At 41.7% G+C, this 23,135-nt stretch overlaps 1 protein-coding gene across 11 annotated transcripts in view; it reads left to right on the top strand.

Annotated features, from left to right (window-relative positions):
• The window catches only part of HERC1 (HECT and RLD domain containing E3 ubiquitin protein ligase family member 1), a 107,803-nt gene that overhangs the window by 18,136 nt on the left and 66,532 nt on the right, over positions 1-23,135 (top strand). For 10 of the 11 annotated variants that reach the window (XM_033167923.1, XM_033167928.1, XM_033167925.1 and 7 more), the window contains exons 3-23: positions 764-859; positions 1,575-1,769; positions 2,004-2,315; positions 3,201-3,297; positions 4,449-4,592; positions 5,498-5,625; positions 7,655-7,799; positions 7,907-8,078; positions 8,311-8,445; positions 9,994-10,159; positions 10,818-10,943; positions 11,838-12,059; positions 13,038-13,190; positions 13,698-13,830; positions 14,840-15,031; positions 15,806-16,027; positions 19,348-19,521; positions 20,338-20,452; positions 20,545-20,665; positions 21,895-22,066; positions 22,243-22,549. In XM_033167923.1, the coding sequence (XP_033023814.1) occupies positions 764-859; positions 1,575-1,769; positions 2,004-2,315; positions 3,201-3,297; positions 4,449-4,592; positions 5,498-5,625; positions 7,655-7,799; positions 7,907-8,078; positions 8,311-8,445; positions 9,994-10,159; positions 10,818-10,943; positions 11,838-12,059; positions 13,038-13,190; positions 13,698-13,830; positions 14,840-15,031; positions 15,806-16,027; positions 19,348-19,521; positions 20,338-20,452; positions 20,545-20,665; positions 21,895-22,066; positions 22,243-22,549 (3,527 nt within the window). The remainder of the gene's footprint in view (positions 1-763; positions 860-1,574; positions 1,770-2,003; positions 2,316-3,200; positions 3,298-4,448; positions 4,593-5,497; positions 5,626-7,654; positions 7,800-7,906; positions 8,079-8,310; positions 8,446-9,993; positions 10,160-10,817; positions 10,944-11,837; positions 12,060-13,037; positions 13,191-13,697; positions 13,831-14,839; positions 15,032-15,805; positions 16,028-19,347; positions 19,522-20,337; positions 20,453-20,544; positions 20,666-21,894; positions 22,067-22,242; positions 22,550-23,135) is intronic. The other variant, XM_033167929.1, reaches the window with a different exon arrangement.

Below are 23,135 nucleotides of genomic sequence, written 5' to 3'. Positions count from 1 at the left end.
GAGATCACACTCAAAGGGCACTTCCATATGTAGGCCCAGTTTTCACTCCCAATATGAAGATGTTAGGCAGACTTAAACAGAAGCATCCAGTGGCTTGAGCAAGTGGTTGCAATCCATTTTTCCCTTCCTCATATGTGCACATTTTCAACCCTGACATGCCCCTTTGTTTTGAAATGTTTGTCAAATGGCTCACTTTTCTTTGTGAGTTTCAGCTAAGTGCATGGATAAATGTATTCAACAATAGGAGGGGGATGTGTAACCTTATACAACACCCCAGTGGTTTTAAAGTATACAAAACTTGTGAAGCAGGGAAAAATAATTTTATTAGTAACTGGCTTGTTTTTCATTTTTCAAAAACATGAATTAAACATGTATCTTGGGGTGTTTTTGTTCTTTGCCTTTATTTTACTAGCAGGAATGCTTCTAAACTGCTCCTTTTGAGCAGCTTGGTATATTTGTGATAGTTAAGAGCCTGAACTGTGAGAAGGGGACTCTGAGCCAGAAACTTCTAGGTAGCTTTAGCCCATGCCACATTGTGTGTTTGCCTTCACTTTTCTCTGTAATGTGGGGATTTTATAACTTGTTTTAAGGATAATGGCAGGAATATGCATATGCTTATTTGAGCACTTGAGAAAGTACCAAGAAAATAGTTGTTTTGAAGGAAACCATGTTCTTTTTGGTTTTATTTAGGGAAGTCGTCTAATCTTTTCATAAATAGCTGTGTGCAGTGACATTATTTCCTGTGTGATGTTTTACTTTGCAGGGCTCATCTGCTGATCGAAGTCAGTGGAGGGAGCCAACAAGAACATCTGAAGGTTTATGCTCTCTATACGAGGCAGCTTTGTGCCTCTTCGAGGAGGTATGTCTAGCTAACCATTAGTCACACTGATGTTTTCCCAGTGCTTCCATGGATTTTTACCCTATATTTTGTCTTGCTGTTCACCTGAATTTCTGTCCCGCCTCTATCCAAGGCTCATAGCATTTATGAGTTTAATAAAAGAGTAGCAGAATAAGAAAGATATACCCAAAGGAATTTCAGAGGTGAGGGCAGTCTCAGAGAACAGTTGTTGATGTGCCTGTGCTGTTTGATTTTGTCAGGAAGGTGCTCTTGGCACATGCTGAGGGTTATGAGGAAGCAACGGAGCATAATATGTGACTGCCCTTTTACAAAAGGGGAGCATGAAGTGGAAAGCTAAGCAGCAGATCATAGAATTATAGAGTGAAAAGGAACCCCAAGTGCCACCTAGTCCAAGTGTTGTAATATCTTATTTTCCCATCCTGGACCATTATATTTAGTTTTGTGATCAAGAACACAAGAGCCTGGCTGCTGGATCAGCCCAGTGTCCTGTGTCCTGTTTTCACATTGGCCAACCAGATGCCTCTGGGAAGCCTACAAGCAGGACCCAATGGCAGTGGCGCTCACCCCACTTGTGATTCCTGGCTGCTAGTCTTCAGAATACTGTAGGTAATTTACAGATGTACATGTAGTCCCATTTGAATCTAGACTTGGTGATAACATGATAGTTGAACACAGCATTCCTTCTGTCTCCTGAAATGTATTTCTATTTTGCTAGGTTTGTCGCATGGCTTCAGACTACTCTAGAACATGCGCCAGTCCAGACAGCATTCAGACGGGTGATGCTCCTGTTGTTTCTGAGACATGTGAAGTGTATGTTTGGGGCAGTAACAGCAGCCACCAACTTGTGGAAGGAACACAAGAGAAAATTCTTCAGCCCAAGTTGGCTCCAAGTTTTTCTGATGCTCAGACAGTGAGTGATGGGTTTTTTTTTTTTGTATATGTGTTATTGGTATAGTGAAAAAGAAGAGATGAAGCTTTCACTGTTGAAAAACTGTATATCAGTGCCAAACATGAAAAATGCATGCTACAAGTTTATGGTTCCTGAGCTATATATGGATCTCTTGTTCTAAAAATTAAAATAACCCTTGATAGGCAGTTCTAAATAATTTATTTTTAATGTTGTCTAATTTTCTTCCCACAATAGATTGAAGCTGGCCAGTACTGTACATTTGTAATATCTACAGATGGCTCTGTTCGAGCTTGTGGCAAAGGAAGTTATGGCAGGTTAGGACTGGGCGATTCCAACAATCAATCTACACTGAAGAAGCTGACTTTTGAGCCTCACAGATCTATCAAAAAGGTGTCATCATCTAAAGGTTCTGATGGCCACACATTAGCATTCACAACAGAAGGAGAAGTCTTCAGCTGGGGTGATGGTGACTATGGGAAATTGGGCCATGGAAATAGCTCAACGCAGAAATATCCAAAACTTATCCAGGGCCCTTTGCAAGGAAAGGTATGCTTACACAAAGTAACTGAATGGCACTTTCCTTCTTTCATAGTTTTGCTTTGGAGACTTCATGTGTTTTAAGGTTTCTTGTTGTCCATTTTTGCCTTTGTCCCTTATTGCTGTGGATCATGGGGTGGAAACAGTGGAGTTCCCTCCTTTCAATCCACAGGGAGGCAGAATGTTTTCCAATATCAAGATTGAGCCAGGCTTAGGAGGCACCTTTCACATCCTCTTTAGGTGTTAAGAAATGACTACCCTAACCAAACTAGCCTTTAAGCATGATTTGAGCTTTTGGTGCTGTCTAGAAAGCTGCAGTCATACCAATTTATTTATTTAAAACATTTATATACAGTGGGGGAAGGGTCACAGTGAATTAGAAATACCAGAAGAAAATGTGCTTATCATAAAACCACAAAGTAGGTTATTCACTTTGTGTGAAGGCTGGCGAAAAATGCTTCCAGCTGACAATGGTGTAATGTTGGTATTGGACTTGCCACTTGAGTCAGGCCAGGCATGTAGAATGATGGTGCCAGTCATGGCTGTGAGAGTTTGGCTCTTGCATGGAGATGTTCACCTTGAGCGGATTGATGCTTGTGGCAATCCCAAGACACCTGCTGCTTGGAGTGCAGCCATACAGAAGGATGTGTAGGGACTTTCATTTTTGGTTTGGCATTCGGGTGGTTTTTCTGAATTTGGACTGACTTCAGCTGAAATTTGAGGCTTTGTCATTAGTGGCAGTTACAAGGCCTTGGTGCATGTCTCTCTTGCATGTGGAGTTCACGGGGAAGGGGAGAGGAATGAGGAAAGTCTCATTTTGTCTCCTGTGTTGGTAGCAGCATTTTGCAGCAACAGTTTAGTTTTAACTCTCTCTCCCCTTTGCATGCAATGCAGGTCGTGGTATGTGTGTCAGCTGGATACCGGCACAGTGCTGCTGTCACAGAAGATGGTGAATTGTATACATGGGGAGAAGGAGACTTTGGTAGACTAGGTAATGGAAACAGTTTGACTTGCCCATTGATTTTAGGAATATAATTAATATTTTATTGAAATAAAATCTTACGTTAAAGACAGGTACTGGGATTTAAGTAAGAGAGTACAGGCAACCATTTTAGGCATGTCCACTTGATGCACAATCAGTTGGGTCCTTTTGGACCTGGAAGGCAGCAAAATGAGGGTGAAACAGGGTGGGTCACACTTATATGCACTCTGTCGACACGCACGGGGGCTGGGAATGGAACTCCCATGCAAATTGGTCTCTGCCTGTACAAAATAACCAACTAATTGGACAGAGCTAATTAGTAGCAAGACATACTTTGATTTAATGGTATACTATTTATCATGCATGTTTCTTATATCTTTACTCATAAGTCTAGGGTTTTTATTTTTTGTTAATCATTGATAGGACAGTATAGGGCAGTATACACATTTAATAAATAATAATAATAAATTGTTAAAACCGTTTCTTGGGTGTCCAAATATTCTTCTTTCTTTGCTTCAATATGTTGAAATAGAACTCCATCTCAAACCACTGCTATCTGTTCTTTCAAAGGAACTCGTGAAGTGCTGAAATCTGAATAATACATTTCGGATGTTCTTTCTCTCACCTCTCCTTTCACTGCCACTCCATTCTTTTTTAACTGCATAATTTTAAAAGGCAAATGATTCCTGTTTTTATCAACTTGACTCAAACTATCTTTGTTTTGAAAGATTGTCAACTTTTGAAACCTCCAATAAATTAATTCTTTTTTCTTTATATTTCAATCACTGTCCCTACTTTCTCCTTACCAGGCATTTCATTTTCAGAGTATAATTTTTCCCCTTAGTGATAGGAGTTGTTATCTTCTTCCCAAAATGGCTTCCAGTTTTTTTAAGCAAGTGTGATACATGTATACTGACTCAAAGTGTTCACTAAAACAGTTTTAACTGTTTTAATTGTGCTTTTATATGCTATAACATGCTGTGGATCTTCTGGTGAAGGGTGGGTAAGAGATGCTGATGCTGATGATAATAAGTGTAATGCATTCGTCCTTGGTGAGAAATTTATTTTCTTTACTACATAACCCAAGTTTTCATGTTGACAGAAATAATTATTATTTTCTTTAATGCAGAAATAATGTTTCTTTTTTCTTTCTTTCCAAGGTCATGGAGACAGCAACAGCCGTAACATTCCAACTTTAGTAAAAGATATTAGCAACGTTGGAGAGGTTTCTTGTGGCAGCTCGCACACCATAGCTTTATCCAAAGATGGGCGAACGGTTTGGTCATTTGGAGGAGGAGATAATGGTAATGTTTTTTCATGCAATTTCTCCTAGGTTGTGCTTGAGATTGTACAGAACATCATCTGTTAAGGGCATAGTGGGGGCAGAAGGTCCATAAAACCTCCACTTCCATGTGCTGTCTTGTTCTGCCTTTCTGGCCATATTCAAGTGCAGAAAAAGCCAATGGCTGCATTTGGATGGTCACCCATGGTTTCAAAAACCATGGCTGACAAAGTGGTGACCATTTGCTGTAGTCACATGCTCCTTTCTCACCCTACTCTTCCTTTCCTATCTTCACACACCAGCTTGTGCTAGGCCTATTTGTGTCTAAACTGGGGAACTCTGGCAATTTCAGCTAATATCCTGGCTGGTTATCCTGGTTTGTTATCTCATTTCAGGCCATAGTTTCCTGGTTTGACCATGAGAGGCAAGTCTGACTTGATGAAGCCAGGATCTTGCATTCCCACATTGAAATGTAACATGGCTTAATATAAGCCTGGGTGCGGGAGCTTCATAAGCCTTGGTTTATGGAGCTGTGGATGATGGTCCAAACCTCTGTTGCTACGATGGAGGATTTATTTGTGAAGGCTCCTCTCACAAAACTCTCCCTCCCTCCCTCCCTCCCCCCCCCCCTCTCTCTGTGTGTGTATGTGTGCTGCTGGCTGTGGTAGAAATTGTGTGGTCTCTTTGAGTTTATGGATTGTGCCCTAAATCAGTAAACTAGTATGTGGTAATAATTCATGTCCTTATATGTATTTGGAGAGGTTTCTTTGTTAAATTGTGGCTGTGATGATAAATTTTGTATGCAGTTCACTCTAAATATTTCCAATTTAAAACTGCATATTATGTTAGATTTGGGGTCATTGCATGGCCCAAGAGGTGCAGGAGGCAACATGAACATTATTGTTCTCTTGTGTATGATCCCAACAGGCAAACTTGGTCATGGTGACACCAACAGAGTGTACAAACCTAAAGTTATAGAAGCCCTACAGGGAATGTTCATTCGGAAAGTTTGTGCAGGAAGTCAATCTTCACTTGCTCTAACCTCAACGGGGCAGGTAAGATGCAAGCAGCATTGCCATTTTCACAAAAGTTCCTAGCCCAGAAACCATTTTTACTATTCATTTGTAACAGTGCAAGTCATTTGTGGTTTATCAACAGTCTGAGGAAAACAGAAAATTAATTAAGTTTACAAAAGTTTCTCAGCCTACTCATTGTAGGCAAGGGAGTGTTTACAAGCTTGACAATAAAACATTTGTGTTTTGCTATACTTCTTCCATTGTTGTGTGTTTTTATACTTTAAAAGTAGCCAAAGTGATATAAAGTGGTACCTCAGTTTTTGAACATCTCCGTTGCTGAACGTTTCGCTTTCTGAACGTCAAAAACCCAGAAGTAAATGCTTCCATTTTCGAATGTGCCTCAGAAGTCGAACGACTTCTGCTGCGTGTATTTGTTGTTTTTCACAATTTTCTATATTGACTTGGCAAACCGCCCTTTGTGCCTCTGTTTTTGAACGTTTCGGAAGTCGAATGGTTTTGCGGAACGGATTATGTTCGAAAACTGAGGTTCCACTGTATTAAAAATGATCAGGGAATAGAAAGTAGTCTTAAAATATTGCAGTCTAATAAAACTCACATCCTAAATAACAGCTGTGTGCACATGGTTGATGTCTAACATCCTTTCAAAGGGAAACATTGTTGAAACCTTAGATTTTCCTGTAAGAACTGGTAAGAGAAAATGGTCAGCTTCCACTTCAATGGTGAAGAATGAAAAAGAATGCAGTTTGGTGCTATGTGGTTTTTATTTATTGTAGATAGAAATTATGAACCACCACCTCCCAAACCTAGCAATTGCTTGCAGTATTCCAAGTATGCAAACTGAAAGCTATGCCCAGAGGGTCTTTTTACTTTGCTTCACTTCATTTTGGTTGCAGTACTCTGTGCTTACACAGGATGCCCACGAGGAGTTCTCCCTCCATTGGTGTGAAATGAGGATGGGAAATCCATTTGAATTTGAGCACCATATATGGTTTGGTGTAGGACTGCAACTTTTAATTGCTGAAACAACTAAGCAGTTTTAAAACCTTGCAATTCACCTTTTAAGTGAATTTATTTTTTAAAAAATATTTTTATTAACATTTTCTTAGTTTACAAAAATACATGCATTGTATCTTTTTTCAAGTTGTGCTTTCTACAGATCAGTTACATTTGTTGTGAGACATCAGTGTTGCATGCAGTATTAGGTTGGGAAGAAAAGAGGGGGAATGAGGGGGAGGGTGGGGATGGTTTTGTGGGGTGGGGTGGCAATATTTCTATTTTTTCTACTTAGTGAATGTGTGGGGTTTTATGTAAGCATCATTTGTGTAGGTTCTTTCTATTCACTTATTATATTTCCTTGGTGGTGATAGAGGTTTGGGGTTGCCTAGGGTGGCGCTGTGGGTTAAACCACAGAATGTAGGGCTTGCTGATCAGAAGGTCGGCGGTTCAAATCCCAGCGATGGAGTGAGCTCCTGTTGCTCGTTCCCTGCTCCTGCCCACCTAGCAGTTCGAAAGCACGTCAAAGTGCAAGTAGATAAATAGGTACCGCTCCGGCAGGAAGGTAAACGGTGTTTCCATGCGCTGCTCTCGTTCGCCAGAAGCGGCTTAGTCATGCTGGCCACATGACCTGGAAACTGTATGCTGGCTCCCTCAGCCAGTAAAGCGAGATGAGTGCCGCAACCTCAGAGTCGGACATGACTGGACCTAATGGTCAGAGGTCCCTTTACCTTTACCTTTAGGGTGGAGTAGGTTGTCTTTGGTTGGCAAATGAATTTATTTCTTAAAATAGTTTTCATAGATGTACCTCACACTGGGCAGAAAGCTATTCCAAGATGATGCTTGCTATGACTCATATGCTTCATCTAAAGACAAAGAATATAACCAGCTTCAGAGTAATTGTGTTTTCCTGTTTGCAAATTTAATTGACTCATCATCAGTTAGTGCCCAAGATTTCTTTAACAGTGTGACAATCCTAACCGGATTGCAGATGGGGCTTTTGGACTAATAACAATGATATTTTGTGTATTAAATTCTGTATGTTTTGATCCAGGTGTACGCTTGGGGCTGTGGTGCATGTCTAGGATGTGGGTCTTCAGAGGCTACAGCGCTCAGGCCTAAGCTGATTGAAGAGCTGGCTGCAACGCGGATAGTGGATATTTCAATTGGGGACAGCCACTGTTTGGCACTTTCTCATGGTAAGCTATAATGCTTATGTAATACTAAAGCTTATTGCGGCAAATACACATTGGTTTTCAAGTGTGTTCAAAACTCTTATTATTACTATTACTTGTTTTTTGTTTAGATAATGAAGTTTATGCTTGGGGTAACAATTCCATGGGACAGTGTGGCCAAGGGAACTCCACAGGTCCCATTACAAAACCAAAGAAAGTGAGTGGCTTAGATGGAGTAGCAATTCAGCAAATTTCAGCTGGAACATCCCATAGTCTTGCCTGGACAGCCCTTCCCAGAGACAGGTAAGTAATTATATACTGATAATAACCAAATCATTTAGCGTTTATGCATACCTAATGGAATGGCTCTTGGCTCCATCATGTGAGGGTGCCTCTGAAGCAAAATGCTTTGTGCTTAACCAGATCCCCTCACTTATATATTCTTGGCAAGAAGACCTTGTTCTGTTTTTAATGAGTCATTATTTATTTTGATGTTTAATTTTTGCTCCATGGTCATCTTTTATTTGATTTGCAGACAAGTTGTTGCCTGGCACAGACCTTACTGTGTGGATCTTGAAGAAAGTACCTTCTCCCACCTCCGTTCTTTCCTTGAGCAGTATTGTGACAAAATCAACAGTGAGATTCCTCCTCTTCCCTTCCCATCCTCAAGGTATTTGTTTATATGACATATATGCTGTCCTGTTGATTTTTTATATATTATTATTATTACTGGCACATTCATGCATGGAAAGTCTTGGCTTGCATTTCCAAAATGAGAGTTCAGATTCGTGCAACAGTACTAGGGCAAGGCAATATATATCTATTTATCATCCCAAACTGGTTTGAAGTCCATGTCATGATATCGGTTTCATAATTTTTGACCTGGCAATATATTGCAAATCAAGATGTGTGTTAGGGCTGGGCGATATATTGTTAAAAACTGGTTTGAAGTCAATAGTTATATCAGTTTATATCAGGATCATGATATGTGTGTGTCTGTGTGTGTGCTATGCAAAAATCACAATCTGGGGAAAACCATGAAGGCAGTCAGTGCTTCTCTTGATTCCTGCAGCCCCTGTTAACTGCCAGCTCAACTCTCCCCTGCCTTATGCAGGGGTCATCAAATCAGAAGAGCAGACACTGGCAAAAATCACGATGCGGGGAAAACTGTGAAGCTAGCCAATGCTTCTGCATAATGCCATCCTTATTTCAGACATCATGATATATTGGTTCAGTTACCTCTGGAAGCAGCTGTGCAATTGAAACATCCCATTTGGTGGGATTTGCCATCAAATGCATGCAGCCTGTGTGGACCCAGCAGGATCTTTCCTTCACTTGGAATATGGTGTTGGTTGCCAATGGCAATTGGAACGGTTCTTTCTGTTTTACTGTAGCTCTTTACGTCAGGCTGGATGGAAGGACCAATGAGTCAGCTTATTTCTGGGAAAGAGGAAAAACTTAACAACATTTGATAAGCTCTCTGTGCAAAGTCTTAGAAACTTCTTCAACTGTAAAGTGTCTCTCCTCTTAAAACTCATTTTCAGGGTATTGGCATTTTGATGTTTGTAGGAAAAACATTTAAACCCTCAACTAAAAAAATAATCTGAAAATACAATTGAAACTATATATATACATTTAATCAGAGGTGTTCTTTTTTATGATAAACATTATTATCAAACTTAAGCATAATGCATAACAATATTTCACTGGGTGCAGCAGTGGCTATACTGCTCTGTCACATCCCACTGCTGCCCAGCTGGTGTTAGGTTTCCTATGATAAAGAATTAAAATAACAATAAAGTAATAACCAATGCAAAATCATTCTTAAGCGAAGCAGTTGAAAGCAGCAGCAGATAAAACCGGATAAAACCAAATAAAACAGCAGAAGAAAAGCCAATCACAGCAGAAGAGCAGAAAAGCCACAAGCCAAAGGCACACTGAAACAAAAAGGCTTTGTTTCTCCTGAATGCTAAAAGCAAAGGGTCCTGGTGGGTTTTCGTGGAGTGTGTTCCTCATTGTCCGTGCTGTTGCTGAGCCCTGAATGTTGTTTGGTTGTATTGTGACAGTTACACCAACTAAACCATTGTAAGACCATGTGATATGTGAAACTTTTTGTTCAGATGCTGGGCATGAGTACTGTAGAAGGGAAAATGTACCTGATAGCAATAATTGGAGATCACAGGTAAGCCTGGGTTAATGGCAATCCCTTGTTTTTCAGGGAGCATCACAATTTCCTGAAGTTGTGTCTGAAGCTGCTCTCTAACCACCTTGCTCTTGCATTAGCTGGCGGAGTAGCTACAAGCATACTTGGAAGGCAGGCTGGCCCGCTTCGGAATTTATTGTTTAGATTGATGGACTCTTCTGTTCCAGATGAAATACAGGAGGTAAATCTCCAAAGTGGACCACACTTGCTTGTGTTTTTAGGTTGCGTGCCCTATTAATTCAAGTAGGGAAGGCAGTCTAAAAATCTGACACCTAGAAATTCAGATCAATATTCTGCCACAAGTTCTCTAACTTAACCTGACTGTTTTATCACACTCTGTAAAGCTGAAACCAAAGTGTGTGTGTCCACAGCTTTGTTCCCAAAGCAACGCCACACTCAAAATCACCCTCCGACTAATACTTAGGGAATTCCCATTTTGTTAAAATACAAAAATACTTCCACATAACTGCTCCTGCACCCCGTTGTACACTGAATGCTTACTCTTGTGCAGGAGAGCGACAGTGGAACAGTCTCCCTCAGAAGGTTGTGGGCTGTCCTCCATTGGAGGTCTTTAAGCAGAGGTTGGAGGGTCATCTGTCATGGATGCTTTAGTTGAGATTCTTGCATTGTAGGGTTTGGACTAGATGATCCCTGGGGTCCCTTCCAACTCTGCAATTCTATGATTCTAGGAGATTCTAGTCTTTTCAGTTGATACATTGAAACTAGTGTGTAGAGTTGTGGCAGAGCTGTACTTTCAAAATGCATTAGGCGAAATGTTTCAAAAATGCTTTCCAGGGTAAGTTGAAATAGTCTCAGCAACCTCTCATTCCACTTCTTAGGTTGTAATTGAAACTTTGTCAGTTGGAGCCACAATGCTACTGCCTCCATTGAGAGAGAGGATGGAATTGCTGCATTCCCTTCTACCCCAAGGTCCTGACAGATGGGAGAGCCTGTCAAAGGGGCAGGTAAAAAGTCTCTTGGAATTAGTATTTGCTTGAACATACTTCCGTAGTAGCCACTACAGAGGATAACATGGTGTTATTTGACTGAGGACATAAATTCTATGCTGCTGTGTAGTGTGTAGATTGGGGATAGGTAAGCAAAAAAATATTCATTTTGTTTCCAGAGTAAGATGTAATTATGTGGGTTAGAGGGACATTGGGTGACTTTGCTGGTGGCCAACTGAATGACAGGGGTATCACACAACAGGATGCTGGACTGAAGACTCTAGCAGGCTGTGAAAGGGGGTAGTATTGGAACTGTGCTCCCATTCTGAAGCTGTTCTCTACACCGCTACTAGGAATAAGGTGGGGCTTGTGAATAAGGAGTTTTACTGGAAAAGTTTGATACAAACATCATCTAGTTGCAATAGAAATGTATCTTTGGTTTTTCTTAAACCATTATGAGATCTTACTCTGGGACAGTTGCTTAAACCATAGTTTGGCAGTTCAGATGTAATTGCTAACTATGGTTTGAATGATTTAGAAACAAAGAAGCTTGTGAAAGAAAGCACAGTTATATTTCTTCTTCAGGCGCATAGTTACTTTCCTATTTATAGAAATAATTTTGCTATTTTTTGTCAACTATAAGAACAAGTTACATTTACCAGTATTGTGTCCCAATCATTCAAAACATTAGGTTAACATTGCTAAATATGATATATAAATTATATTACTTGCATACAGTGACAATATATAAATTAATTGCTATCTGGTTGCCCATTGTGTTCCAGTTTGCCCTTCGATCCTGAACAAGTTTCATGTTCATGAAAATAAAAACATTTCCGTGATGATTTTTTTAATTGGGTTTTTCTCTTAAGAATTATAAATGAAGAAAATTGCCTATTTTTATTTTTTCAGAGAATGCAATTGGATATTATTTTGACGAGTTTGCAGGACCATACTCATGTAGCCTCCTTGCTTGGCTATAGCTCACCATCTGATGCTCCAGATGTTTCTTCACTCTGTATTGCCTATGGGACTATTGCTGATCCAACATATGATGTCCAGAGTAATCATCCAGATACTCATCTGGCTGAAATTTTAATGAAGACCCTTCTGCGAAATTTAGGATTTTATACAGTAAGCTTAGAATTTGAATTTTATTTCTGAATACCAATTAAGTTGGAATTGTTTCATACAGTGGTTCCCAGTTGGTGCTCTGCGGACCCCCTGGGGTCTGTGGCACCATTCACATAACAAAAACTTCCACAGAGATGTCAATTTTTTCAAAAGTAGGGGATCCATGGCTTGACTTTTGAAAAATGGGGGGGGGGGGTCTACAGTACTTAACCCATTGGAAACTTGATTTAATGCAACAAACCAGGGCAGAGGTGAATTGGAAAGGGATTTGCCCATCCCCAAAACGCCCTCACTTTACAGCAACTTTCAGTAGGGACTTTAAACTATGCAACAACCATCACCCATTCAGAGTGAGGGGTGCAAGTAATTGTCCTCACTCTGAATTGGCTTTTTTGGCATTGCCATGTAGTCCTATCCAACTACATAGTGCTGCAGTTTCATTACACTGACTACATGATTCCTGACTGGCTAGGATCATGTTGCCAGCACAAAGAAGACAGTATTCTTTAAAAATTGTGTTGAACCAGTTGTCAATAGAGGCACAAACCTGGCGTGAAAAGTTTTGTGTTCTTGAAAACTCATTTTTATATGCAGAAACTACCAGCTGCTTCGTCCTCTTTTTCTTTAATCAGCTCCTTTTTAAAGTTGCATATTAGTTGGATTTCTTTCAGACTCTTCTTCCTTCAGCTTATTTGGGGGGCAAAACTGAAACTTTTAGTTATTACTGGAAACTACCAGTGGCTTTCCATTAACAAAAGCATAGGGTTGTATCTAATGCTAGTCCTAGACCCATTGAAGTTAATAAACGTGACTAACTTAGGTCCATGGGTCTTTCACTCTGACTGGGACTTAATTGAATACAACCCATAGTTTATAAGATTCTGAGTAAGAGGAGCCAGATTGAAGTTGCCTTGGCATAAAAATAAGAAAGATGAGAATGATATGGAAACGTACATGATTATTCTTGTAACTGTCTAGGATCAAGCATTTGGGGAGCTGGAAAAGAACAGTGACAAATTTTTACTTGGAACATCATCATCAGAAAACAGCCAGCCTGCTCATCTACATGAACTGCTGTGTTCCCTGCAGAAACAGCTTCTGGCATATTGTCACATCAACAGTGTTAGTGAGGTTAGTGCTGTGACTTTTCATACGTGTTGATGAGTATACTTGCTCCATAATGGGTGGAACAAAAAGGACCAATAATTTGGCTCTGACTTTTAGAAATCTGAGGTTCATCATTCCCTTTTATTTTCACTGTTCAGAGGTAAGTCGTGGTGCTTATGCAACCAAAACAACACAATTCACGTGCAAGAGAGAAATATTAGCAAGTTCAGGGAAAACCCAATATTTGCAGTACAAAAAACCTTTTGTTGTTGTTGTTGTTTTTAAAAAAACCTTGGGGCAGAACCCTGCCCAAATCATCCCAGCGAGAATTTAGCATACTCAGTGGCAAGAGAATGGTGCCTGGGTTTTAGAGGGGAAAATGGAGAAATTGTGTGGGAGGCAAAGTAATGGAATGGAGTCTCCAGGAGTAGGGCCATAGCTAGTTGGGTTGAACCCTAAACTCCATGCTGCAACATATTGGTGCAGGTTTCCATTTGTAAAACATATTTAGAATGTTTCTTTTGTTCCCAGAATTCAAGTAGTGTGTCGCTCCTGCACAAGCACCTTCAACTTCTACTGCCTCATGCTACAGATATCTATTCCCGCTCTGCTACTTTGCTGAAGGAGAGTTCTTGGAATGGTAGTGTTGGGGAAAAACTAAGAGGTGTGTGTTACTTATTAGATCATGTAATATAAGGAATGTGAACAGTAGAACTGAACAAGTTTGTTTTTTAAATGAGTCCATTTGCTGCTCAGGTTTTTTTTGCCAGTTGTCTCTTCTTTTGCCAGATCTTGTAAAGTCATACCTTGGGTTGCGTTCACTGTGGGTTGTGCGTTTTTAGGATATGAACGCGCCGAACCCGGAAACGCCAAATTGCGTCACACATGTGTGTGGACACAGTGGCACGGGTTGTGAACGCGCCTCCCACACGGATCGCGTTCGCAACCTGAGCGTCCACTGTACTGGTATATTTAGATGTCTTTGCAATCTGAGAATTTAGGTATCAACTCTTAGAAGGAAATACAACAAAACAGCACATGTCTTTCAAGACTCTTCCTCACCTTTCCACTCCTTTTTGGGAGTTCTCTAGGTGCCTTCCATCATAAATGCAAGTTAAACAGTTACCCTAAATCTAGTAAAAATGCAACAGAAAAAAGCAGCAGTGAATAAACCAGAATAGGGGGTGCACACCAAAGGGGGGGCAATGGTCAAGCCCAAAGATCTTTATGGGTTGACTTAAGACTATCCAGGAGGGGAAGAGGTGAATTTCTCTGGTAGGAAGTTCCACATTCTGACACTGCTGTAGAAAAACCCTTGCCCTCATTCCCACCAACAGCGCCTCAGATTGTGGTGCAGTGGGGAACACAGAAGAGTGTTTCCTGCTGGCCACAGTGAATGGGCAGGATATATATAGCCTGTCAATTCAGTATAAACTAAAATGGCTCCATCATCCTACCCTTGTTTGGGAACTACATTCAGTTTTGGAGACCCTCATTATCCCTTTGCCACAGAGCAGGGTGACAAATAACAGTAAGAATCTCAACAAAATTTAATATTGCAATACAGTTGTTAGTCTTTAAGATGCCACATCATTTGCTGCTGTTGAAAAATCCAACCATGGTTACCCTTTTGGAATTTATTAATGAAGTTATCATTTCTCCCTCCATTGCAGATGTAGTTTATGTCTCTGCAGCCGGAAGCATGCTTTGCCAGATTGTCAATTCCTTGCTCTTACTGCCTGTATCAGTAGCCCGACCTTTATTAAGCTATCTGCTGGATCTGTTGCCACCTCTGGATCGCCTTAACAGACTGTTGCCAGCTGCTGTTCTTTTAGAAGATCAGGAGTTACAGTGGCCTCTTCATGGTAAGGCATTCAGTGCAGTACTTCTGCCTTCTGAAAGATAGGAATTGTCGAATGCAAATATGCTTTATGAATTTTGGGTAAAATGTGTTGTTCACCTGAACTTACCTTGGTTTATGTGCCCACTCCCCCCCCCCCCAATATTTCTTACTAGAAACAGCATCACCTCCTAGTTCTGGTGTACCAGTTACTTGTGAGTACAGAGAAAGGATAGCAGTTTCACAGTATGCTTTCACAGAGGTTCTGCTCTAGGACTTCTGTGATGCCTAAAAAGTAATTTGGAGGCCCAGTTGGCTAACTGCTGATGCTATACCTACCACCTTTATTAACGTGAGCACCAGCCCCTTGGGAATTAGCCTTGTTTTTTCCTAATCAGACCCCTGGTACATTTTGCTGTAGACCTTTTAAGGAGTATTTTTAACCACTTCAAACATTACTAAGGTAATTGCACTGAGTGTAAATCCCCAAGGGGGTCCTCCCTTGTTGAAGAGTTTTCTCTGAAATGAATTCTTCAATTTAGGTCAAGTGCCTTCAAATGTTTTTCATCCTGATCTTCATTCAGTTCAGTGGAGGTAACTGTATGTGAATGAATACATCCATGGGTTGGTTCCTGCCACTGAAATGGGTGAGGAATTTGTTTTGGGAGCTTGTGTAGATGTTGGAACTTGCATGCTCAGTACAGATCACAGGATGGGTGGGTGTGCTTGCATTTTCTATCAAAACATGTTAGCTCAGGAAAAAAATGACTATTAATATTTCAGCTATTAATATTTCTAGGTGGACCTGAACTGGTTGATCCAGCTGGGGTGCCCTTACCACAGCCTGCACAGTCATGGGTGTGGCTAGTTGACCTTGAGAGAACCGTGGCTCTGCTTATTGGACGCTGTCTTGGTGGAATGCTTCAAGGATCACCTGTGTCACCAGAAGAGCAAGATACTGCTTATTGGTTGAAAACACCACTGTTTAGTGATGGAGTTGAAATGGACATTCCCCAGTTAGGTAATCTCTTCAACTGCTTTATTGATGTGTGAATAAGTGGGCACACGTGTGGATGCAGCAATGTGCTTTGTTAGAATAATTATCTTGCTGACTCAGTCCAAAAGTCCATCTAGTTCAGCATCCTGTCTCTTCAGAGTGGGCAGCCAGATGTATCTGAGAGTCTCACAAGAGGATCCCAAAAGACAGGGCTTTAGAGAGAGTTCCGCACGAGAGGCATGGCTCAGTGGGTGAGAAAGTGATGGGCTTGCAAAATTTCAAACTTTGGGTGTGCTTTTCTCTTTTCCTTTCTCAGTCTAGACTGAGCAAGTGGGAAGATGTCATTCTCATATTGGGAGTAGTGCAGTCACTTGGCATTTGTGCCCAACAATGACTTTCTTCTAAATGGGGTGAAGTTTTTAAAAGCTGTCTTTCTTTGCTGCACATATGCTTAAAATTTCCTCTTGGAACACCAGCACAGTGCCACTTAGTTGATTTTCTTCAAATTCCTCCTCCAAACCCACTTTTTAAAAGGATACTTCGGTATTGTCTCTTTTCCCACCATGTTCTACTGTAACTGTGTTGAAGTATATGTGACTGCAATATAAATGCCCGTTCTTTCTCTTGTTTAACTCTTTTTTTTTTTTTTATAAGAATTTATTGACATTTTTACTTATAACAACATACAACCTTAACCACACCTACATTATACACATACAAAACAAATACAATTACACATCTAATACAAAAATTGCCATGATTTTTCTTCTTAATTAGACATCTCAAAAAAAAAATTTCTTTTTCCAATCTTGACAGTTGACTTCCCCTGCCTTTTCACCTTCGAGTTTGTATCCATAATCTACTTTTTAACCTCTTCATTTAAAAAATTAAACTTAATTATATATATAAAGTAAAACATTCATCTTAATCTTCATCTTAGTCTTAATCGTCTTAATCTATAAACTTAAACCACTTAAAATGACTTCATTTATACTACATCCTCATAAATCCTCACAGATCATCCTCATCAAATCTATCTCTTCTATCCTTTGAACTGCTGCTAATAACATAAAAACTTGAAATATCTCTTTTCATGTTCAAACAAATAATAAAACAAACTATTGTTGACAGTGTTCACCCTCCGATTTCAAAATACCATAACAGATTGCTTTAGATTTTACTTAATACTTCACCCCACACCCCCTCTGTCCATTCTTCTTCTCCTGATGGCATCAGCACTGAACTTCCATGCAACTTCCCTCTCCCAACGTCCACAGATCCAGGCACAGTCCAAATCTCTCCTTGCCACGAGCTCCGAGGTATCCAACTCTCCCTCTCTCAGCTTCTCCGGTTCTTTGTAGCATTCCTTTTCTTCTTGTAAATACCTTAATTCTCTGTCCCTGGCCCCCGAGCTCACACCTCGGGGACTGGATATAGCAAATCTTGACATCGCCTTGGGGCTGCCACCCCCAACAAGCGAATTTCTTCTCCGAAGTAGCTCATTCATTTCTTCCCATCTTTCCATCCATCCTCTCAGCTCTTTGACAAGATTTTCTTCCAAAGTGTCAAAAGTTTTGTTAGCCTCCTCTGTGGGCAGTTGGTTCCATTTCAGACCCCCACACAAGACTTTGACTTTTCTGTAAATTAGTTCCACCTTCAAGGCAGTGAGCCTTTGTTCATCTGTTAGTCCAGAGTTCAATACCAGTTCAAGGACGAAACCCAGCATACTGGCAGAGGAGGAGGAAGTGGGTATCATATTTCTTCTCCTGTCTCTTTGTTCGTCGCCATTTTCCTAAGCTGGAGCGCAAACACCGCAACTTTAAATAGAGATATTTTCCGCTAGTTAGCTTCCCAAGAAAAAAGTTTGCCAGTCTCATGTATCGATTTTAGATACTTTATAACCAGTTCTGTGGCAGCAATCCCTCAAATTGGTTAATTTCTTAGGCTCGAAGGGAGGGAGGCAGGCTGCCTTTCTCCTTCCCCCCGGATCGTTCCAAAAACACGATTTCTGCCAAGATTATTTACTCACGACCACCGGGTTCCTTTAGCTCCATTCTTCACAGGTAGAACTTAGACGCTCACCGCGGGCTTTGCCGCCGCATTTGCATCCCGGTTGGGGCATATCCCCGTAAGCCCGGCTCCGTTGTCCCTTCACCCCCACTCCCCCTTTACAGGGGGGCAGGGGAAGGGTTCGGAGCCTCCGCGGGCGCAGCCGGGGAGCCCAGGGTGCGGGACGCTCTTCCCGCACCCCAACCGGAGCCGCGCGCTGCGGTAGCGCGGCTCCTAACCCCCGGGATGGACAAGGCGCTTCAGACCCGAAGCAGCCTTCGACCACCCGGCGATGGCGTCGCCGCCGGAAGTCCCTTTCTCTTGTTTAACTCTATCTCCATCCCTTCCTTTCCTCTATGTTGAATTCTGGATTGTAAGATTCACAGGACATGGAACTGTTGTCTTGTGCTCTCTAAAGTGGCAAGCACATTGATGGTGCTGTATAAATGGTTAAGACCAGATTATCTTAGGGGCTATACACAAACCTACCCCAATCTTGAGATTGTCACTGGTGTGCTTCTCCCTGCCCTGTCATTAATGACATTCCAGTAGATGAGAACCAGAGACAGAACTTTCTCAGTTATGGCCCCATATTTGTGGGAGATTTGCCAGACCCACTCCTTCCTTCAAAAGAAAAAAAGTGTGTATTCGTTTTTAGGAAAATTTATCAGTTGCTTTGTTTAATTGCACTGTGCACTGCTGTTTTTATTTTGTTGTTTGAATTGATTTTTTTACTGGTTTTCAAACTGCATTTATACTTTCTTAGTAGTATTGTTTGCTGCTGTACAAATACTTTTTGCATTGAAAAGACATCATTTGCCAATCTAGTGCCCTCCAGATGTTTTGGGCTGCAGCTCCCATCAGCCCCAGCCAGCACAGCCATGCTCCTGTCAGCCCAGCACAATATGGCCATGCTTGCTGGAGTCCAGAAGATTAGGAGGGCACCAGGTAGGCAAAGGCTGATCTACACTAATAGCATTCTCTGAGTACAGTTCATTGTGGAGCCAAAACACCATCCACACACGAGAGGAGATATCCTTGGGGAAAGTACAAAAAAGGCTTCAGGAAAAAAAGTGAGGGGAACCCTCAGAATGACCTCCTGAGGACTGAGCATGCTCACTGGCCATGTAATGCTTGGTGTATTTGGGTTGGTGGGAGATGTATATGTGTGGGGTGGGTGGGTGGCAGTAGAATGGAAAACAGCATGGCTGGCTTGTTGGAACCCTTTTGATTCAGGCCCCACTTGCAAGTACCTAAATAGATAAATAATGACATGACTTTTCATCTCATTTTAGACAAGTCCATGAGTTCCTTGTTAGAGGTAGCTCTTTCTGGAAATGAAGAACAAAAGCCATTTGATTACAAGCTTTGCCCAGAAATCTCTGTCTTTGTGGATTTGGCTTTGGGGTGTGCAAAGGAGCCTGCTCGTAGCCTCTGGGTCAGCATGCAGGACTATGCAGTCAGTAAAGGTAAGTTCTTGGAAGCAAAAGAGCTACCTCCCACCGTGACAATAATTACGCTTATCTTTGTTCATTTTGGAGGAGGGGCTCTTTCATTATTTGTTTAGTTAAAAAAACAAACCAGGGTGTGGATCCACTTAGAACTCTTAAAATATCAGTGAAGTTCTTGGGGCACGCCATTTGAGAAACCACTTTGTCATGGCCATTTTAGTTTAGGAAGGATTTGTATTTTCTGAAATTAGTTGCATTTCTATTGTAGTCAACTTGCTTATTAAAATAACTGTACATTGGACATCTGCTGGCACAACCATACTGTTTAAAGCAGTTTTAGACACATAATAAATAGCGACTAGCATAGAACTACATAACCTTCTGCCTGCTGACCACACCTCATGGCAATAAAGTGTACCTGCCATTACTCTGAAAAATCCATCCCAATTTGATAGCCCAGTGGGGTGTAGGAATGGGGTGAATACTGCCCAGTGTCAGAGCATGAAGTCCTTATTGAGGCTTTTAGCAAGCTCTGCTCACTGATCATGCTACATGGCTATTGCAAAATGAAAATAGGAACTTCCCACTGGCAAGACAGCAGAGCTTCAAGTGAATTTAGGGCCCACTCTTACCTCTGGCTCCGCCCACCACTGGCATGCATCTCCAGAAGGTTTTCCATTGAGGGAATGCAGCCCTTGGGGTGAAAAAGATTCCCTACTCCTGGTTTAGGGCAAAAATGCAGGCTGAATTATTGAAATATGGCTGAATAATTTGATGCTGTTTTAACTGAATATTTCAGGAAACTGATCAGTTCCTTTTCCCCTACCTCTTCAGATTGGGATAGTGCCACCCTGAGTAGTGAGTCGCTTTTGGATACTGTGTCTAGATTTGTTCTTGCTGCCCTCCTGAAACATACAAATTTGCTTAGTCAAGCAAGTGGTGAGAGCAGGCAAGTACCCAAAAAGCATTTTGAGACCTTTCCCCCTTGAGTTAGAGAGATTTCCTGTCCTCTTAGCCTTATGTAACTTTTGTGTCTTTTAGGTATCAGCCTGGCAAAGCCTTAGTAGAAGTATATCGGTGTGTGTATAAAGTGCGGAGTCGTTTGCTTGCTTGCAAGAATATGGAACTTATTCAGACTAGGTCATCTTCAAGGGATAGATGGGTAAGACTAAAGACTGGCTCTTCTGCTCCTCTTTCTTATGTAGTGCAGGGAAATTGCTTTAGCATGAGAGACTGCATAGTTGATTATTTTTTTTGAGGCCAACCATTATGTGAGCCTTTGTCTACAGTTTTGCTCACTTTCAATCCTATTTAGATGTGCCCAGTATATTTATTTCAGTTTCAAATTTTTGCTTGGTTCTGTTTTCTCTTTAGCTAGGTGTAGGGTCTGCTGGATGGTAACCAGGCAAGACTCCAAACCGTCTTTTAACAGGTTTATTGTGCATGCTATTTACAGTGCAGAGCTATAAGTTCATGTCTGTATCAGTCACTCGCAGAATCCGGGAGTGGCCCTTTCCAGCTGCGACCCCAACATAAGAGTTTCGGTATCCCAAATCTCCACCTCCCCTCCTTACGTTTCACCTCTCTGCACACTTGGATTGCCGGAGATGGCATGTCTCCCTTCTCGCCCGCTGAGCGAGGGGAGTGCTGGGTCTCTCCAACATCCCCAGAGCCTCTGTTCTCAAGACCCAAAACTGCCTGCCCCTCCCTGCTGGAGACATTGCTGCCACCTCCGCTGGAAGAGGAGGTGCTGCTGGTCAGGTGGGACCTGGGCTCTCTGTAGCCTCCCAAGAGCCCTTCCACCACCCTGCGCGGAGCCGGGGACAGTTCCCTGACACTAGGGCTTTGTTTTTTGTTTTAACCAAACATTCCTTTGTTTTACAGAATGTTTCACTTTTGGGGGGTGGGTGGGTTCTATGGACCGCAAATAAAGCTGTGTTTTTAAAATAATTTGCCTACTGCTTTGAATTGTGGGGTAGTGATTTATAAGGCATATGTTGGTAGCTGTTCCTTCCTTTAACTGGACTCAGGAGACCTTCTCTGCTTCCTGGTCAAACTGCTTTGAGGAGGAGGAAAAGGGATCTTCTAGCTCTAAGCCAGGGAGGCTTTTCTTGCCTGCTTTCCTTTCTTGCTTGTTCTTAAGAAGGAGGTTGCTGGACTAGTTGAACTTTCCTGATTTCATTGATCAAGGATCTTTTTCTGTTCTTCTGCTCCTGCCAAAGCAGGGTGTGTGACTTAAGGAAGAATCCTAGGGACCAGGTAGAGAGAAGGCTGCATTTGGCCCCCAGACCTGAGGAACCTCGCCCCTGGTTTGATTTAAGAACATACTTCTTATTAAGCAATGAATTCTTCATGTCTTTGAACCTTACCCTCTCCCTTCCCCTATGCCAGATGTCAGAAAACCCAGACTCTTCGGACATTGATGCCCAAGAGCACCCCTTTACTCGGACCATTGATGAAGAAGCAGAGATGGAAGAGCAGGCAGAAAGAGAAAGAGAAGAGGGGCACCCAGAACAAGAAGAGGAAGAGGAAGAAAGGGAGCATGAAGTTATGACAGCTGGCAGTAAGTAAAGTTCGGAAAAGATTCCACAGAAGCTTGTTCAGAGAGAGTCCCATTGAAATGATTGGGGCCTTCAACAGGAGTTTTATCTGTGATGAAAAAAGTCACCTGAATAATTTTTACAGCCCTTTAGCTCTGCCTAGAAGTTAAGACCTTTGTTTTTGTGTTGCATGTTACAGAAATCTTTCAATGTTTCCTATCAGCCCGTGAAGTAGCTCGCAGTCGAGACCGAGAGAGAATAAATGGTGGGGCAGGGGCTCGAATGGATGACCAGGCCCCTCAGTCCCAGCAAGAACGCAGAGTCAGCAGAGACCTTCCAGAGGGACAAGATGTGTACACAGCTGCCTGCAACTCTGTGATCCATAGGTGTGCTTTGCTAATTCTGGGAGTCAGCCCCGTTATTGAGGAGCTGCAGAAACGAAGGGAGGAAGGGCAGTTGCAACAGCCATCAACTGGTACCGCAGAAGGGATTGGACTCATGACCAGGTGCGATTAATGAACTGTGCACAAGAGCAGCCAGCAGCTCTTGAAACCTTGCTGAGTAGATCCTGAGTAATCTGCTAAAGTAGGGTGAGCTTGCCAAATCCTAACAATAGGCGTCAAAGGTCCTACTGTTTGTTCCAGGGCAGTTAGTGGTACATTGGGCAGGTCTTAGAGTCAGGCCCTTTCCTTTGGTAGTGCCTAATTTGTGCAATGAGCTCCAAGGGATAGGGGATGGGAGTAGAATATGCCAGGTTTTGTCTCTTACTCTGTTGAATGTTTAAGACTAAAATGATTCAGTAGGAATTTGGTTACTGGTTGTTGCTGTGTGAGTTTTTAGCTGATTTTGTGGAATTATGTGAAATAATCTCGTTGCTAGCTTCTTTTGATATAGAAAACTGGAATACAAATATAATAAAGCTCATGGAAAGAACATCAGGGTCAGTTCCATACAATTGACCTGCATGGAGTTGTCCTTAAAATTTGTGGTGAAAGGGGAAGTCCTTGTTTGAGAGAGCATTCTATGGGCACATCAGACTTCCCTGTGCATAATGTTAATCCCTAGGAGCTGTACTTTGCCTGCTGTTATGGA

The sequence above is a fragment of the Lacerta agilis genome, chromosome 13 (genome assembly GCF_009819535.1).
Source record: "Lacerta agilis isolate rLacAgi1 chromosome 13, rLacAgi1.pri, whole genome shotgun sequence".
Taxonomy (NCBI): Eukaryota; Metazoa; Chordata; class Lepidosauria; order Squamata; family Lacertidae; genus Lacerta; species Lacerta agilis.
Note: the sequence above shows the minus strand (reverse complement) of the source record. Positions and strands in the feature narration are given on the sequence as shown.